The sequence below is a fragment of the Etheostoma spectabile genome, chromosome 24 (assembly GCF_008692095.1).
Source record: "Etheostoma spectabile isolate EspeVRDwgs_2016 chromosome 24, UIUC_Espe_1.0, whole genome shotgun sequence".
Lineage (NCBI taxonomy): Eukaryota > Metazoa > Chordata > Actinopteri > Perciformes > Percidae > Etheostoma > Etheostoma spectabile.
Genome location: NC_045756.1, coordinates 14874520 through 14895102, shown reverse-complemented (window position 1 = coordinate 14895102; position 20583 = coordinate 14874520). Strand labels below are relative to the sequence as shown.

At 38.7% G+C, this 20583-nt stretch overlaps 1 protein-coding gene across 1 annotated transcript in view; it reads right to left on the bottom strand.

Annotated features, from left to right (window-relative positions):
* Window positions 1–20583, bottom strand: part of dgkza (diacylglycerol kinase, zeta a) — a 154233-nt gene that overhangs the window by 49085 nt on the left and 84565 nt on the right. The window contains exons 21-24 of the mRNA XM_032505889.1: window positions 20273–20359; window positions 19733–19845; window positions 19408–19508; window positions 13643–13722 (exon numbers count right to left, since the gene is read on the bottom strand). Coding sequence (XP_032361780.1) covers window positions 13643–13722; window positions 19408–19508; window positions 19733–19845; window positions 20273–20359 — 381 coding nt within the window. The remainder of the gene's footprint in view (window positions 1–13642; window positions 13723–19407; window positions 19509–19732; window positions 19846–20272; window positions 20360–20583) is intronic.

Sequence of the window (20583 nt, the reverse complement as noted above, 5' to 3'; positions counted from 1 at the left end):
ATGGATGGATGGATGGATGGATGGACCTCATGCATGGAGTAAAGTCCTCAAAATACTATGACTTGAGTCAGGCTTTGATGCTTGACCATTAGAAAATACGGGCTGCATGCTGTTATTTTGCTGAGTCCGTCCGGCCCAACTAACTAGTCTTTTCAGATGATCATGTCCTCTGTGCAAAGCCCTTTTGGTTTTAAAGATTATTTTAGGCCTTTATTTTGACAGACAAAAAAAACTATGCTCTGTGCTCAGGATAACTTTTAAACAATTGCACATCTTGGAATAGGTAAAATATTGATGTCTTTGTGCACATAAAAGACGAGGAGTTCTCTCCAACTTGGCCACACTTTACATTAAACTGGTTTTACGACTTTGTAACAGTCACAGGTGTGACCAACAAGAATGATGCACGATTGTGAAGAAAGAATATCCTGGAAATGCAAAACACAATGATAGTCAACTTCCTTGTTTTACTTTTCCATGGTGTTGATGCATTTCCTCTAGTCGAGATGCTCAGTGGTCATACTGGGAAGCTCCTGGTGGAAATTTGTCAAGACGAGTATCTTCTCAGGTTCAAACCAAGCGTCATAATTTGAAAGAAAGTTGATTTAAGTGTTGTTGGTGCCAGACAGGCTAATTTGAATATTTCAGAAACTACTAATCTACTGGCATTTTCAGACACAAAATCTCTAGGGTCAACAGAGAGTGGTCCGAAAAAGCCAAGGTATACAGAACAGAATCTCTGAATGCACAACACATCCAGCCTTGAAGCAGACGGGCTACAGCAGCAGAAGACCTCACCGCGGGCCAGTCCTGTCATCTAAGAACAGGAAACTGAGGCTACAATTGGCACAGGCTCTCAATAATCGGACAATAGAAGTTTGGAAGAACGTTGGCTGATAAGTTTCGATTTCTGCTGCGACATTCAAATGGTAGGGTTGGAATTTGGCGTTAACAACATCAAAGTTAAATGACGTGGGGGATATTTTCTTAGCACACTTTTGGGCCCTTTAGTACCAACTGACCACAGTATACCCATCTACTAAATGGGCCATTCACACACATTCATACACTGTGGCTGAGGCTGTTGTACAAGGTGCCACCTGCTCACCAGATAAACACACACACACATTTACACTCCGATGGCGCAGCCAGTCACCAAGGACACTTTGACATCAACTGCAGGGCCAGGGATCGAACCGACAACCTTCCGATTGCCAGACCGCTCTACCACTGAGCCACAACCGTCCTACCTAGTGGCCACTTCCAGCAGGATAATGTGCACTGCCACGTCATACAACTTAAATCATCTCAAACTGGTTTCTTGAACATTAAAATGAGTTCACTGTTCTCAGTCACCAGATCTCAATCCAATAGAGCACCTATGGGATGAGGGGGAAGGGGAAATGCGCATCATGGATGTGCAAACAAAAATCTGCAGTGATTGTTTTATGATATTCTGTTAATATGGACCAAAATCTCTGTGGAATGTTTCCAGCACCTTGTTGGATATATGCTGTAAAAGAATTAAGGCAGTTCTGAAGGTAAAATGGGGTGCAGCCTGATACTAGCATGGTGTACCTAACAAAGTTGCCAGTGAGTGTATATTTCATACAGTATATGTAGTAAACATGTGATATTAAAAATCAATAAAATGTGAAATACACTAAATGCATACAAGGAAAAATGTTGCTCTGTGGAAATGCTGTTATTTTAACCACTTTAAAGTACATTTTCTCTCATTTTCAGCCAATCCCAACATGCAACGTCTCACGTGGCTGCAATAGATCACCACATTGCTTACATCTGGCTGCCACTGGTTCCAGCAAAATCCATAAAAACTGCACTCAGACTGGCACTTCAGACTGACAGATGACAACCCATTTTCCTACTAAAAGTTACAATTCCACATATCCCAGGCTGTGACAGAAAATGGCAGCCTAGTATTTACATGACTAACTGTAGCAGCTGTCTGTTTGTCACAGCCTCTGTCTCTGAAGATATCATGACTGTTCTTATATTTTATTCCTATTATTATTTCATGTATACTGTATGTACATTGTATCCTAGTATTTCATTTATATGCTGTGCTTTGTATCCTAGCATTTCATTTATATTATGTGCTGTGTGACTGATTTTGCTGCTGTAACACCATAATTTTTGGGATCAATAATTATCTATCTATCTATCTATCTATCTATCTATCTATCTATCTATCTATCTATCTATCTACAGAGGCTTTTCATGTGCTTTTTGTAGAGCCCGTTCAATGAAGGATGTTTAAGACTGATACCAATACTTTTTTTAGTTATTTGGTTATTTAAAAATATGATATTTCAATATATTGGCCAATATATATTGTTTTAAATCCAGAAACGCGTTTCAAAACATAAAACAGATTTCCCTAACTTTAGTTATTTGTAGTTATTTCTGAGTTCTCACTAAAATAATATGACAATGTTTTATTGTCACAATAGAACTGAGGAACATCAAAATATATTAAAGTTCTGATAAATAAAATGTATAAAAATACAAACAACAAAAAATAGAATTAACAGGGACCTTGTACAGCACCCTCTGGTGGATAAACTATGCAACTGCAACACTGATAAAATGGTTGACCGTCCGTTTTTTATTTTATTTTTTAAATATTCATTGGAAGAAAAAAAAATACCGATACAGATAGTTCGGAAAATGTCTAATGTCAGCCGATAATATGTTCCTCTGTCTTATATGTGTTTTTTACACAATCTTTTGGCTAGTGTCCTAAGTTAATATTGATACTTAAGGAGCTTTCCTGCACTTACAAAGCTTCCAAACAAATCACAAAGAGAATGGTGCATTGTGCTTTCATTTATGTATGTAAACTTGGTCCCTAGTGTCTTGAAGTGTGGCCGTGATGCGCTGTTGAGACCACACTAGTGAGAACAGCTAGTCTTTTTTAGCAGGTCAGGATTCTAGAACTAAAAAGATACACATGGAACACCTTATCCTGATCATGGTAGATGTAAAGAAACCATACAGAATTGTTCTGGTCACACAGTGCAACAAATGTTCACCATTTGGGCTCATTATGAGAAAACTGTTTCTCCTTCTCAATCCCAAACTGCACCAGTGAGCATCACCATTCATTGGAGAACGGGAGATCAAACGGTGAATGGTGAAGAGTGTTACTTCATCGAGTTGCTATGCAACACAAAGTCTGACAACAACTCATGAGCTGCCTTCTTAGCGTTAGTGATCTAACCTATATAAAACAAGATAGTGTGGTTAAAAATAACATTTACAGAGTTTTCTCTGCTTCCTCCTGAACTGGGAGATGAAAAGCTTAGCACTCAATTTGCGCTCATCCACAGTGACTGCCAGCAGCAAGAAAGAGCCCTTTTCAAATTCACTGCATTTGCATGCAATTAAGTATTGGTTTTAAAATTATGTACGAAGCAGGTGTCATTTTTCAGGTTAAAGAATTGAGACAACAAAAGCTCTGCTAGGTAAACCTTATTACATGGCCATGTGTAAAATGGGAAATGGACTGCATATATATATATATATATATATTATTGTGCTATCTTTCTAACTTTACAAAGCACTTTACTATGACATTGGGGTTTACTTCATTTTCAATGATTCAACAACCCAACCTCATCAGACCACACATCTTTGCTCCACATGGTGGAATTTAAAAAGAAATAGCAAAAAAGCTCAAATCCTTCAACACAATTTTGATTTGAACTGTGACTCTTCAAAATAAAAACAGTGAGCTTGCTCCAACCTAAGTCAAATTCCTCTTATGTGTTCATATCTGGCAAATAAGGATGATTCTGATTCTGATGAGGGTTGTAAACGTGTGCAAATATTTCTACCGTGGAAAATATCAACTCTCATAGATTGATGTTTTTGATTTTTTTCCATGAAAAAGTGTTTAAATACCAATTTAACACCCAACTGATTAGCAGTGTTTCACTACACACAAAAAACACAACGTAATTCATCAATCATTTGTGAATTACTCTCAAAATTTAGCAACGTCAAAATAGGTTGTTCGCAATTGATCAACAGCATGATTTTGAGTGTCGGAATTAAAGGTCCCATGACATGGTGCTTTTTGGATGCTTTTATATAGACCTTAGCGGTCCCTAATACTGTATCTGAAGTCTCTTTTATATAGACCTTAGTGGTCCCCTAATACTGTATCTGAAGTCTCTTTTATATAGACCTTAGTGGTCCCCTAATACTGTATCTGAAGTCTCTTTTATATAAACCTTAGTGGTCCCTTAATACTGTATCTGACGTCTCTTTTATATAGACCTTAGTGGTCCCCTAATACTGTATCTGAAGTCTCTTTTATATAGACCTTAGTGGTCCCCTAATACTGTATCTGAAGTATCTTTCCCAAAACTCAGCCTTGGTGCAGAATTACAGCCACTAGAGCAAGTCCCACAATGAGTTTTTCTTAAGACGTGACATTTCTGTGTCTGTAGCTATTGAGGAGGAGAGAGGAGGCAGAAGGTGGAGGCTGGGGGTGTGGTCTTGACCAACTGCCACTTGGCTGGTTTGAAAACCTGTTTACTGAAACTATAATTGCCACTGTTCATCACATCCCCAACCAGCACAGTCAGACACCACCTACCAAGAGCCTGGGTCTGTCCGAGGTTTCTTCCTAAAAGGAAGTTTTCCTCGCTACTGTCGCACTAAATGTTTGCTCTTGGGGGGAATTCCTAGAATTATTAAGGTCATATCAGGCCCCCACCACTGATGCAAAGCTTGGCCGTAATCAAGCTTATGTTCAAACAACAATTCAATATTTTGTTGCCTTCTCTCCCCAAGGTCAACCACAGATCATTTTGTTTAGTTCCACTGTTTTTGTATGTATAAGTAACTTAAGGTTACTTCTATTAACCATAGAAATGGAAAGGACCGCAGAACTCTATGCTTCGTGAACACAATTCAGGTTGCACAGGCCAGCACGCTGTAAAAGCACAGCAACCTCATCCCCTTCACCGCACATGTCAGGGTGACAGAGCATGACAATAATCCCAACAGCTAAATCTCCCCAGCCACAGAGAAGGAAGGAGAAAGAAAGAAAGAAAGAAAGAAAGAAAGAAAGAAAGAAAGAAAGAAAGAAAGAAAGAAAGAAAGAAAACATACACCAGATGAAAACCACATATACGGCTCGACCGTGTATGGTCAATCTGCTAAATTGTGGCAAAATTGATATAGGGATTGTCACTTGTGTCTATATTGTTATGTGTATTAAATGTTCATCTGCAATTTTCTGTAGTGGTCTCAGTAGTATTTGTTTTTAAAGTGTACTGAAATAAAGACTATTTATCAGAAGGATAAACCCCTTGAGCTGAATCATCTCATTTTCGAGAGAGTCATTAAGACAAATAGAGTCCCTGTGGGTGATCTCCACAGCACTGCGGAGTAAGGTCTGGCTCCTCCACATATACATTCTGGGAAAGGAAGGGGAAAAAGGTTTTGTGTTGTTTTGATTTCTTTAAACTAATCACAATGGTCTTTGACGACGCAACTACCTGATCTTACAGAATTCCATGAAATGGACAGCAAAATCACAGTCTCAGTTGATTTTTGTTGGCTCACTTTTACTCACAACAATTTAACCGGCAACATAGGATTCCATTCACTACGCTAAGCTAAACTAGCTGAGACAAAAAATGCGTTGGCCCACCCATCTAAAGCTAGGGGAGACGGTGATAAGTCCTATTTCAACAAATGGTGGCGTGTTCCTTTAAGTTCAGGAAAAGGTTGTGGGGGGTTGTGTTTAGGAAAAGAAGAACGGGACGGCCATATACAGTGGACGGGTTGGGTTTAGGAAAAGAAGAACAGGTTGGGTTTAGGAAAAGAAGAACTGGTTGGGTTTAGGAAAAGAAGAATGGATTGGGTTTAGGCAAAAAAAACGAGTTGGGTTTAGAAAAAGAAGAACGGGTTGGGTTTAGGTATAGAAGAACGGGTTGGGTTTAGGAAAAGAAGAATGGGTTGGGTTTAGGAAAAAAAACGAGTTGGGTTTAGGAAAAGAAGAACGGGTTGGGTTTAAGTATAGAAGAACAGGTTGGTTTAGGACAAGAAGAACGGGTTGCATTTAGGAAAAAAACAACGGGACGGCGTATGTGTCGGACAGGTTGGGTTTAAGAAAAAAAAACAGGTTGGTTTTAGAAAAAGAACAACGAGTTAGGTTTAGAAAAAGAACAACGGGTTGAGTTTAGAAAAAGAACAACGGGTTGTATTTAGGAAAAGAACAACGGGTTGATTTTAAGAAATGAAGAGCGAGTTGGGTTTAGAAAAAGAATAACAAGTTGGGTTTAGGAAAAGAACAACGGGTTACGTTTAGGAAAAGAACAGTGGGTTGGGCTTAGGAAAAGAACGGATTGCGTTTAGGAAAAGAAGAACCGGATGGCTTATGTGGCGGACAGGTTGGGATTAAGAAAAGAACAACGGGTTGCGTTTAGGAAAAGAAGAATGGGACAGTTGGGTTTAGGAATTTTAACCCCAAAAAATTGCCATTTTCAGCATGTAGCTTTCTAGCTCGAAGTTTGTAGTGTCTCGAAGAGAACGGCGTTAGACAACGGCAACACACATTATCCTGGACATGAACTGCCATCGATCCAGACTTCTGTGGGTGTATGCCATGGCCCATTAATTTTCACCAAATAGGTCCTGTAAATGTTTCATCATGAAAGCCTTGTTGTTAGGAAATGAAGGGATTCTGCCCACTGATGCGCTACAGGGCTTTTAGTTTTATACAGGAAGGGTTAAGTTTGTATTGACAGCATAATGCCATAACAAAACAAGGCAAACTGGAGCAGATCGGAAAACAAAATTAGGATTATATCACATTACGTTAATTTAGCTCAAGCTTTTTCGCGACTAACTTGCAATAAGTACATTCAACCATAAAGTTAACATCCGACGGGTTGAGTGTGGGAATCTTTAAAAGAGGGTTCACTCTAGCTGCTCTCTCTCCCTGTTGTGAAATACTGCCGCTTTGTATCAAACTAAAGACACTAAAGGGGCATTTCCACTAGATCCCGTGATGGCGGGCGTCTTAATGCAAAGTATAGTATGTGTGCAAACTGCATTTTATGGTAGGAATGCTCAGAAAGGTCTGCAAAGACCATTTCATTTACAAAAATGTTGGAGGGAAGATGCTTTTAAATGATATTGTAATTATGCTAAGTTAATGATTAATAATACTTTAATTGAAAGAAATACCCCAGTTGTACCCATTTTATGCCACAAAACAGAAATTTACAGTGCAATGGCATTTTGTGTTTTACAGTTAGAGAAGCCTTGATTTGTTGATAAGAATTGGTGGTAGGTCTGTATTTGATAGTAACGTAATTCCTTATAGAACTGATTTTATGGTACTTACCTTGTAATTAGTGCCATTACATAATATCTTCAGATGCAATAGGTATAACCAGTACCCACTGTAGCATTTCTTTTTGTGACACATTATGATTCCAAAGAGAAAAGAAAGTATTGGCACTACAAGAGTTCAAAGTGACTATATTTCCTAGTAATTCAATTTCAAATATAACAAGCTCTTTGAGTTTCATTTATAAGATTTTTAATTAAGATGTCTCTCTGATCCTGTCTTCTGCTGACTGTATGGCAAAACAAAACTGTGAAAAGTGTTTATTGAACAATTTCCAACTACTTCCCAAACGTTAGATCTGTACTACTGTTTGAATGGTCTTGTCAATGCTTTTGTTCAGAGGTCTATTGTGAGAAGATCAGGGCCTCAAAGAGACTAGCTAATTAACCCTGCACTAAAATAAAGAAAACTAAAAAAAGAACCCTAACATTTGTTCAGTGCGCATTTATTTAATCTATTCTGACAGCACAGAGTAAATCACATCCACATCATAGAGCAAATTCAGCTCACTTTTATAACAGGTCACAATACAATAAACTTACTAACAAACTACACCCATACAATATTGATACCAAAAGCACAGTTAAAATACATGGTTAATCAGTACACGTAATAAAGGTCACACACGTTAACAAAGCTTCACAAACAACAGTCCATGCATCATGCTGCAACATGCTGAGACACATGGGGGAAACTAATCTGTGTTTTAGTCTCTTAACAATATTAGAGATCCTGAACTGCTACTGCTGATGTCCCTTTTCTTTGAGAATGTAAGGTATGAGGGTATTTTTGTTGATATAAGCCATTCACATTACTTGCCTCATACCTATCAAACAGCTGTGCAAATGACAACAGAGCATGATGAAAAGAGCTAATCAAAAGGAGAGGAAAGATGGCTTCTCCAAGTTAGAAAAACAATTTTTATCCAACTACTGCTAACCGCTGGTGGAGTTTGTGACTGTTAAATGCTAATTCTACATTCTACGCAAATTCACAGCTGTGTTTATACTCACTATACACTTATACATCACTCCAAGCGCTAATGCTACCAATGCGTTAGCTGAACTTTACGGAGACTATAATGTGTGTGCACTAAATGTCTGTTACGTATGTTGTTTTTATATGATGTTTTTTTATATATTTTAAATGTGTAACACCACTTGAGCCACGGGGAAACATTGTTTTGTGTATATGGTTGAAATGGCAATGAAACACACTGATGTTGAATGCATGACTGTCTGTCTAGGTCAGTAAACGGAAGGCATGGCTAGGGAGTGAACTCTGAGTAGCGAAGTGCATTCTGGGATTTGGTATCTTTCAAAAATTCATATTCTGGCTTTTCTCAGCCTAGAAGGCACCAATTTCGAAGAAAAAAATAATTTATTAAAGATATATTCATCGTTCCAATGGTGAACCATCCCTTTAAGTCAGCAGTAGTGGAGTGAAGAGGCCCTGACCAAGTGTGGTGTTAATCATTGCCAACATGGATGACTTGATGGAGGATATAAAAGGCCTAGATGTGTTTTAAAGCAGTGATGAAGTTTTGCTTCTTTCTTGCGAAGTAGCAGATACTGTGGGTCAAAGAGAAGCCAAAGTAGAGCCTGGGCAAGGTCTTTGTTGCACCCTCAAGTCAACCCTGCCTGGAAAATTTAAGGCCTGGATCTTTCAACAGGGTAACCCTAAAGAATTCATATGGCTCCTGCTGAGCTTCGGGCTTCAAAAGGAACATCAATCATGTTCTATAAAAGTGTCTGGGACCGCCGTTTTTGGCTATCCATGAAAGGGGGGGCGCTATATAAAGTCTATTCAGAGATACAAGTCTACAATGATATATTCAAGGTCAGGACTATAGGGGAGTCAAGGGTGCAGGACTTGGTCGACCAGGCCAAGCCATGGCTGCATGTCCAGAGATGTTGTCTGTAGAACCTTGGGGAGGGGCAGATGGCATCTTCAAAAGCAGATACCACTTGTACCTGCAATGAAGGCAGCTCTGCCATCAGGTGTAGAAGGTCCCTCTAAAGTTAACTTGAAAAAAATGAACACAAACCTGATAGGGGAAGGCAGCAGCTAAGGATTTGGGGCAGAATTTGTACCCTTTAAAGTTCACTGCAGAGGCTTTGCCAACCAGTCCCTTTGAAATCCCTTTCAAGGATTGCAAAGAGATAGAGACATCATGGATTATCACCGACAGACATCAAGATGGCTATGGTTCAAGGTGTGATCCATGAATACTTGGATTAAAGCGTAGGTCTGATCTTCTAGGCAGTCTGATGCTGAAAAACCTACAGTCTACAGTCAATGACCCCAGGTTATATCACTGATGATGTATCTTCATGCATCACGAGATGCTTAAAACAGGTTGATAATCACCACTTGTGTTGTGCTGAAAACAGACATGGTTCTCAGACATCTAGCTCAATGCAAGTATCATTTTCAAGACAATAAGACCATACGTCATGCTTTCTCATTAAAAGTAAACTCCCATCTGTTTGTTTCTATCCTGCACATGCTGTGCTGGTCAGAAAAATTGACAAGCAAAGTACATGTGGGTACATGTGGGTGGTGATGGCCCAGTGGATATGACAGTGGATATGACAGTGGATATGACAATGGATATGACACATGCCGTAGGTGTGGGAGATCTGGGTTCAATTCCCAGTGCGACACATCAACCAATGTGTCCTTGAGCAAGACACATAACCCATAGTCTCTCCAGAGACATGCAACCACTGACATATATACTAATTAAAGTGACTTTGGATAAAAGTGTCAGCTACATGACATGTAATGTAACATGTGGCACACGCTCTAGTCTTTGCAGTGCAATTAAAAAAGGGCCAAAATTCAAAAAAGGCAAAACATCCCAAAAATGAATCACTCTTTTTGCAGTTTGTGTGTAATACAAGCATCCACACAAACACTGAAATACTGCAGTACAGCAAGAAATGAAAAAAGGGTCTGCACCCAGACTTGTTGAACCAAGAGTGAATGACCTACCAAAAACAAAGTTGGTATTGGTTGCATTTGGGTTATTTCAGGGCAGAGATCTGTTCACACCATTGACAGAAATGGATTACTTCAAACATGAGAACAGTCTAGACAGAAATATCAGGTCTGGGGGTGAAAATCGGAATTGAGCATTAAGCCATGTAATTTGAAACATAGCTTTAGAATTTCCATCGTAAGATGCCTGACATTAGTGGCTAAAGACGTGGAATAATTCTGATGTCTGGAGTACAGCAAGTACAAAAGGAGACCTCTCGGTTTTAATTTTCCCCAAACCACTGTCTGGACTGAGTTTGGCTGAATATAGCCCAGTTCAGACATGTCATCTTTTAAATTCCTGGCTTCACTAATGGCCTTTTGCCTTCTTAAACATAGGTCTACATTAGGGAGATGTTCCATAATGACTCTTTGAACATGAAAGGAGCATAATGGATACGAGCTGCAATACTCGTGTGATATTAAGCATCTGACATGCAAGACAAAGGTCTAAAGCTGGAGAGCAGTGGTGAGCTGCTAATGAATGATATAATGAAAGAAGTGTATTCTCTCACATGATGAATCAGTGACAGATATTAAAACATTTTATCAGTTACAGTAAATATCTCCATCCAGGGCTGTAGCTAGCATTGAGGAAGTTCAAGTTCTTTGAGTGAGTTTTTTTAGGACTTTGGAGAATATGTTAGTCAATTTTTTATTTTAAAGACTGTATCAGTATTTTTTGACTCAATCTAACAATGAAGCAAGGAAACAGTTATGCGATATACTTTACACTTGGCAGGTGTATTGCTGGGAACCCAATGGTGTTCAATGTGTCGTATTAGGACATGCGAAACATTCATTATGAATAGATTTTGAAGAAACCATTACTGGCGCTCTGTGCAGCGTGGGGGGAGGCTTCGTGGCTCTGCGGAATGAGTCAAGCATTTCTTTGTTACCTTTTCCAATTTTAACTTTTCTGTGTGGATGCTGTCCAAAAAAGCAATCAAACTGATAAAGTCAACAAAACTAAAAGTCTTTAAAAAAAATAAAAAGACTAAACCAGGTCCCACTCTGAGCTGGTGTCTGTATCAGCCTAGTGTATTGAAAGGGGGCCCTTATTAACTGTTACTAAGCATTAGCACAATCAGAATGGGCGCTTCTGTTTTTTGGAAATAGCCTGGTCCTAAATAGCTAGCTGTTAGCAAACGACTCATATACTACAGCATTGCTAGGACTTAACTATATCAAGGCAGGTGTATTACTCAGGACCCAAGGAAGCAAAGTGTTGAGTACAAGCATTGCTTTTCCGACAACAGCTGTGATAAAGTGCTAGTTTGTGTCTTTAGCTGCAGACTGTTGTACATTAGAACAGCAGTAATTAGACCCAAGTTACTCTTAAGTGACAGAATACTATTTCCTAGATACACTTCTTGCATTTAGCTGAGGCAGGTAAATGATTATTGATGAGCGGGTTTTAAAATGTTTTTGGCAAATACATTTTCTGTTCTCACTTAAAGTGACTAAAACAATAGGATGTCCTTGTTAACCCTCGTGTTGTCTTCCCACCGACACACAGATTTTTGTTTTTCTGAGTCAAAATTTCAAATGAAAAACCTTTTATCAACGTTTTGGTCGTCTTTTTCGACCACTTCGTGGCGATGTTTCTGTCACTTTGTCAACGTTTGTCGACTTTTTCTGAGCCTTTGGAAATTTTTGTTATTTTTCCCCTCCAAAATTTTTAAGCTTTTATTTTTACATTTGTCACTTTTGACATTTTTGCCACTTTGTTCGGCATTTGTTTCACATTTTAGCCACTTTTATTGACATTTGTCTTTTTTGACATTTGTCACACACAAATTCTTTATCAATTATTGTTTTCTCCAAATGCTAAAAAATTGACAGAAAATTCCCAAATTCAATGAAAGTAGTGAACTGATTATTTATTTAAGTTGTGAGGAACGTTGTAGGCAACCATCCACTTTTTTTTTCTTCTTTTTTTTTTGAAATTTATTTGAAAGAAACCCAAATTTCTGATGTTGAAACTTTTTAAAAAGGGGTCAAATTTAACCCGAAGACACCAGGAGGGAACAACTAAGGTAGTGTTTACTTTTTCCTGATCCTGTTTAAAATATGGCTTTATCTGTGTATATGTGTGTGCATGTTGTGTAATGTATTACTTTGTATTCCCTAAAGTACAGAATCTATTCTGTTTTTGTGTGTGTGTGTGTGTGTGTGTGTGTGTGTGTGTGTGTGTGTGTGTGTTTGGTGTGTGGGTGTGATTTTGTGTGTGGGTGACCATTTTAAAGACCTCTTTAAGACTTCTTCAGCTGTCAATCACTCAGACTGGCTATCAGCACTGGTGTCGGGTGTAACCTTTCTACCAAAATCCATCTCTGGATTCAGACAGGAAGCTTTCTCATGACTTTGATGGTTTGACTTTAAAAAAAAAAAGCAAATTTAAACCTGCATGAAGGAACTGCAGCAATATAATCAGATCAGTGTGTTACCTCCTACTTGAATCTTTCTCTTTAATATCGCAGTGGTTGTCTGTTTGTGCATTATCTAAAGTTAATCACCATTTTGGAGAAAAGCCATGTAGTGCTGTCTCACTCAGCAGCACCAGAAATATTGTGCGGGGGGGGGGGGACCATGAGGCCTATGAGATGTAGTGTGAATTAAAACTTTGGTACAGACAGAATTGTTCATTATTTTCTTAAATTTTACTTTTTTCTGTCTGCGATATCTTTTTCAGGTGTTGCTACTTTTTAGTCATTGTTGAAGCGTTGGTGGTTAGTTTCCCGTATGCCTCTGAACCAAATAAAAACCACACTACAAACTCCAGCATCCAACTACCAACCTGCAGTCCCACGCATCTGAGGGAGGGGTGGACAGAACAGAAGTCCTAGAGAGAAAGATGGCAGCATAGGAAAGGGCCCTATGGGCTTAACAACTCAAACTTGGAAGCAGTACACTGACATTTGCATGTACCTCCTCAACCAATCAGAGTGAGCCGAGCCTTTTACACACAAACACAACACAATATTGCTTTCTGTTATGCTTCATCATATCTGTTTTATGTGATATATGAAACACAACTTCAGAGCAAGACAAACTCCTTAATTAAATCTCATTAACTCATTATAGAAAATTCTTCTTCATCTTGCTATGTGGTACTGCCTTTTTATTTCAATTCAGTGACACAGAACCGTGCCCTTTTCATATCTACACCCCCCCCCCCCCCTGTCCCGCTCTGCTCCTTACCTCCTGCAAACGCTGGATGTGTTCTCTGCAGGTTTCTAAGTCGCTGTCACCAGAAACCACGATTAGTCCCAGAGGAATGGCTGGAAATGCAGAGGAGCAAGACAATTATCCAAGAGCACTTTGATATGTACTTATACAGTGGCACTCAACTCCAGCCCTCAGGACCCTGGAAGTACTGCTAGTTTTAATTGTGGTCATCTAGCAGGGACTGATGTGGACCTGGGACTCTACATGACTCTAATTAAATATATGGAACTCTACCGACAACCAGCAGCACTGTGGGTACTGAGGACCAAAATTGGGAACCACCAACAGCAACTTGTCAACTGATATATTCCTAAACTTGCTACTTTGAGGGTTTTGGGTTACAAAAACACAGCTGCATTAGTTTTGAGATCAAATATTATGTAAATTACATTGGAATATTTGCCAAGAATATCATCTTTGTGACAGAAATAAACAGTTTATGGGATATATTAGCAATAGAGTTTAAAGTCCTTCAGTGCAAGTTACTGTTCTAAGTGTTGTGTTTTGTGTGTTTTTCATGCCAGTGGATTGCTAATAATGAGCTAAAGACCATTATGTGATGGGATCACATAAGCCGCATTGCAAATTGGGCCATGAGCATAAAGTGGGAGGGGGGGGGGCCTTCTCCTACTTCCAGTGCTTTGGCTCAGATCACACCCATTTTGGAACTTGGCCTTCATTTTGATTTCTACTACACACCTTAAAAAAAAAGTTGTCTTTTGCGGTTGTTACCCCAGGTAGCCTAAAGTGCTTAGACCACCTCCACGGCTTAGACCACACCCATTTTTGAACTTCATTTTGATCTCAAAAACACTCCTGTAGAGTTTCATGACTGTATCTTGCAAGATTACGATGCTATAGTTGAAAAATCTGTCCGCAGCCATACAATATAAACACGCGGCAAAGTACTCAAACCGCCTCTGTGGTAGTGCACAGTAAAGTACAGTGTCTCTAGGAACACCTTTTTCCATGATGACACACACACACACACACAGACTCACAAGGTGAAAACAATACCAGCGTCACTGTCGTGGGTGGTAACAATAAGCAAGACAGTAAATGTAAATGGACTGTTTTTATATAGCTTTCCTAATTTAATCTTACGTAGTACCGGAACCATTCCCCATTCACACGCATTCACACACTGTGGCCGAAGGGTCCACCTGCTCATCAGATAAACACTCACACACATACACACACTCCAATGTCGCAGCATCGGGAGTTATTCAGGGTTCAGTGTCTTGGCCAAGGGATCAAACCACCAGCCATCTGATTGGTGGCCCCAGTAAGCTGCTGCTTTTCATTAACACCCATCTAATAAAGACTACCATTGCAAATAATTCTGCTCAACATCCCTGCTTTGCATCCCAGTGAATAAAAGAACAGAAAAACGTAGCTAATGCAACAGTCGTCTCCTGTTCAGTGATGACACAGGGCCAATTGGAAGTTACTTTGAAGTAACTCCAGTTCTATAAGTGTATGTGTAGTCCACTGTTGCCCAATATCACAGGTAAAATGAAAACGGGTGAACACAATTTCTGTATGATAAAGCATGCCTTATCATGTGTAACACACTTGTCTAGTGTAGAGGTTGTGCAGCTCAGTATCTCACAATGACATCAATATTGGGCATCTCCACATCTGACGATTTTACGTACAGTACAGGGCGTTTTTTTCTTTTTCTTAAATGAGCCTGACCATAGATCTTAAATAAGCCAACATAGATCCTTGAAAGAATAAAGACTGGCCCCTGAGGCAGTGCAGGCCAGCCGCCCGCTGCACCAACACAACACTGCTGGCTTTACATCACACAGCTAAGTGAGGAGCTCCTGAACCCCCACGTACACACACACACACACACACACACACACACACACACACACACCTCTCACTAAATATCTCCGTGTGGAAGAAAAAAGACTGGGAGCAAGAGATCAACTTCACTCACAGAAACCATGTCAGATTTAGAGACTTTACACTTTTTTTCTAATTCACTACCCTCGCAGGGCAGTTTACTAGCCTAGTGCATCTTGAAACAATCCCCTCACCAAACACTGCTTTCCAATTACTCCTGCATTCATTTCAAAGACTCTCCTAGAGGATTGGTCTTTTTTAACTGACCTTTTCAAGTTGCACCAATCCGGAAGAACATTAGGGCCACGGGTGAAAAATGTATTTGAGTTCTGACTTTTATCTCAGAATTCTGACTTTATCTTCAGAATTCTGACTTTTATCTCAGAATTCTGACTTTGTTGACAGAATTCTGACTTTTATCTCAGAATTCTGACTTTATCTTCAGAATTCTGAGGATAAAGTCAGAATTCTGAGACTAAAGTAAGAATTCTGAGACTAAAGTCAGAATTCTGAGATACAAGTCAGAATTCTGAGGATAAAGTCAGAATTCTGAGACAAACATCACAATTCTGAGATAAAAGTCAGAATTCTGAGACTTTTATCTGAGAATTCTGACTTGTATCTCAGAATTCTGAGTTTTATCTCAGAATTCTGACTTGTATCTCAGAATTCTGAGTTTTATCTCAGAATTCTGACTTTTTTCTGAGAACTCTGACTTTTATCTCAGAATTCTGAGAATAAAGTCAGAGCTCAAATACATTTTTCACCAGTAGCCCAATTCTCTTCTGTAAGTAGCAACTAATTGGTTGTTGTGTATGGTGACGGTACATACACTGTTGTGTTTGTGAAGATAGCTCATATAAATGTTAGTTATGTTCAAGTTTTCATAACTAAACAAAATGAATAAAATGTAAAATGGGCTGAACAATATCTTAAGACATGGTACAATTAGTCAGGCAACAGAAAATTAATTGCCAACATTTTTTTTAAATTATGAATTAGGTCATGCAGTATGTCAATGAATAATGCCAGGCACTCTCTGGTTCCAGCTCAGCAAATGAAATCCCTTTTTAGACATCCAGTGCAACAGCTCCACATCTAACCCCCTTCGGCATTTATAACAAATGGTATTTCCTCATGTTTATCAATGGCTTTGTTACTATAAATCAGCCATTTTGTGCTTTTATCTGCTTAATTTTATATCTCTGAGTGACTATGCACCCGATTGAAAATGCAACAGCAATTTTGTTGTCAGAAACTATCACTAGGCGCCCTAAATCTTTTGTTGGTCAAACAGATGAAGTAATGTGTCTCCTGTTACAGTATGATGACAATATTATAGTATCAGATCAGAATTTTTTATTACCTCTTCAATGATATTTCTAGTATAATTCTATGGAAAACTGTACAGATTCTACCGGTGCAGTTTTAAAAAGGTCCATCCAAATCTCTATCATTTTACATTATACTCGGAATACAGAGCTACAGTGACTGAAGTGGCTGTGAGATTATATAACCTGTGCCTCAGAGTACCAGGCATATTTTTATCATCTCCCCAAGTCTGACACATCCACAAGTTGAGAGCAGTGATGATTTGCATAACGAGAAACAACTTAAACTCCAGATGGCAAGAACAAAGAATAAGGTATAAAAATAATGAAAATTAGGGAAACCATCTAACAAGAGAAATTTCCGCTTAAAATTGAAAAAAGTGAGTCTCAGGATACTGTACAGATCATATAAATAATATGCAAAACCCAGAAACAAAGAACCATGTCTGCATTTATACTAATATAAATACTTCACAGTATTATAATGTGTGGCATTTACAATGTTGTGAAAGGAAACAGTGCCACTCTGTGGGAAAGCTCTGAACTTACATGAACTAACTTACTGTGTGTGTGTGTGTGTGTGTGTGTGTGTGTGTGTGTGTGTGTGTGTGTGTGTGTGTGTGTGTGTGTGTGTGTGTGTGTGTGTGTGTGTGTGTGTGTGTGTGTTGTGTGTGTGTGTGTGTGTGTTGTGTGTGTGTAATTATTTTTTAATGCAGAAAGAAACAGAAAAAGCTCTGCCTTATTTCTGAACATCAGCGATTGTGCGGAGTGTGGAGTGTGGCAGAATGTACTTTTAGAGACTCTTTTCATGAAAAGCGCACACACACCCACACACACCACACACACACACACACACACACACACACACACACACACGTAAACCACAGCAGAGAAGAGTGGCTGTGATGCATGACGAAGACAGCTGAAAATGATCTCGTTGACCTTCAAATCCCTTCTCCACCTTCTAATCCTCGAGCAGTTTTATTCCCACTTCAGCCTGAAGATGCTGATGTCATTAAGGTACATCAACCTGCAGCTCCTTGACCCTTCTCAAGTCCTTGGTAGACATCTTGACCGCATACTGACAATGGTTGAAAATGTGACCTGACGTAAGCAATTAATCTCCAGAAGAAAAAACTAGGACTTTTAAAATTTCAAGTTTTTGGTTGAGAGTCTAAAAGTCTACGTCCGCTGATAACCTTCACTAAACAACCCCCATTCTGCTGTGGAACAAAACTATACCCTAGACTTGTATTATGGGATCTGCAACTTATCAGAGGTACAATTAGGACTGGACAATATATGGTTAAAATGAATATTGTGTCACAGAGAAAAATGTTTTCAAAAGACACTGTACGGAAGCTGAAAACGGCCATGGATTCATTTTTAAATACACTGTTATCTCGTCATAACGACTTATTAAGTCGTTATCTCCATATAACAAAAGGTTGTTAAAAAAAAGTGCATTAAAAAAAAATCCATGGCCATTCTCGGCTTCCGTAATTAGGTTTCCAAGGCTTAGGTTTTTGTTTTGTTTGTTGTATTTTTGTTTGACCGCCACACATTTCCTTAATTTTGTGATTTATTTTTAAATTTTACACCACCTGAAGCCATAACTGCCACAAATATTGGTACGTACATATCCCCTAGTGTGTGTCTACAAATATGCCATTTGAACTATACAGTGGCTGGAATAAGTTTCCGCACCCACGTTAAAGTTGATTAAAAAGAGGAATAAAAAACATCTTTTGGAAATTGATCTTAATGCCTTAATATAAAAAATTTAGGAAAATCCAACTATTTAAGGACACCGATTTTCTTTGTGAATAAATAATGTATTGTAAATAAATAAATGTCACACACCCCTCACCATACCTAGTGATTGGCATGGTTTTATTTCAGTTAGCTTAATAGCTGGTTTGTTTTGCATTGTGAGATGATCTTATGGAAAGTTCAACATGCCTATCTCTGGGTATGGTGAAGGGTATGTGATTCTAGCCACTGTATATCTGTTTTATTAGTTATTTTGCTTGTATATGATGCACATTTCTTCTCCAAAAAGGTCTGTGGTTATTGACAATAGGGGAAGCAGTGCATGCTTGAGATACTCTAAGTAACAGTTTCCATCATAACTGGGGAAACCATATGGCTGCTTTAAGCAAATCAACTTCCTGTGAACATAGCATGACAGTAACCAGTTGTATAATAAACATATACATTTTTTTCGTCTGGTCACGGCTCATTGAGGCCTGTGAACACATTACATGTGTTTTGATGTAAATACTGATACAATCTGTTTTTGTTATCATTAGTAAGAATGTTTTGATTTTATGTCAGATACTTGTGTGTACTTTCATTTAAAAATGCAACAACAACAAAAACTCAACTCAAATAAAAGGCATGGTGGTGTCACAATGGTGAATATTATAATAGTATTGTTGTACCAATGCATACATAAATGCAAGTGTGTGTGTGTGTGTGTGTGTGTGTGTGTGTGTGTGTGTGTGTGTGTGTGTGTGTGTGTGTGTGTGTGTGGTGTGCGTATTGCCTTACATGCTTGTCGTAGTCGGTCCTTGTCATAGTGCAGAGCGTCATAGTCAGTCATACTGATCCTGCTGACTCTGATCCTCAGCTTTTCTGGGACTGGCTGTTGACTGAGACACAAACAGGACCAGAACACTTTAAACAATGTATTTATTTGAAATTGTACAATATGCTTTCCGCTATACTTTTTGTCTAAAATCTTTTCTTGTAATTACAAGATTACGAGATAAGGTTATGCTATTTACTATGGCCACAAGGTCGGAAGGAGCTACTGTCTTCAGTCGACTAAGGTTGTGTAAGCCTGTGTGTGAGTGTGTGTGTATGTGTGACTTACTCGTTAAGGTGCGGTAGTGAGGTCCGTCGTTTGGTTTTCTGAACCATGTTTGCCTGGTTTCTGAGGCTGATGTGGATGACGGAGGGAGCGAGTCTGCACGGTTCACCATCCACCTGACAATAACACAAATCAAATCAAATCAGATGATAGATAGATAGATAGATAGATAGATAGATAGATAGATAGATAGATAGATATTGATCCCAAAAAAGAAATTCAGAAATTATGGTGTTACAGCAGCAAAAATCAGTCCCACAGAACAGAATTTATATGAAATAAAGTCAAAATGATACAATACACATACATACAATATACATGAAATACTAATAGTAATAAAATATAAGAACAAATATTTGAATATATAGAAGATGGGAATTAAAAAAACAAACATACATAGACTAATACCCAATTTGCTTCAGTAGAGGTAGTTAGTAATCATCAGTTAAATAAGGTAATTGTTACCTTGCTCAATGTGAAGAATATGAGTGATTGTATAAATATGAAGCAACTGGAAAAGTATGATAGTACTGTACTGTGTACCTGTACTGGGAGAGGTTTTGTAGTGGTGAGGGTGACTTCTCTGCACTGGTTCAACCTCTCGCCATGACCTCCAACCTGAAGAGTAGCCTACACACACAGACACACAGACAAATTGGTCATTACTTTAGCAAATATTTTATGAAATACTTTGCTTTTTCCACCATTTCCCTTGTGGCATGGAATCCTTTAATCAGTATTGCTAATTTACTCATGATGGTAGAGATGTACTGTTCGGCTGTGCTTCTTTCAAGATCTGACTTGAAAAATGGTTAACTGGTTATTGGTCTACCTATCTATCTATCTATCTATCT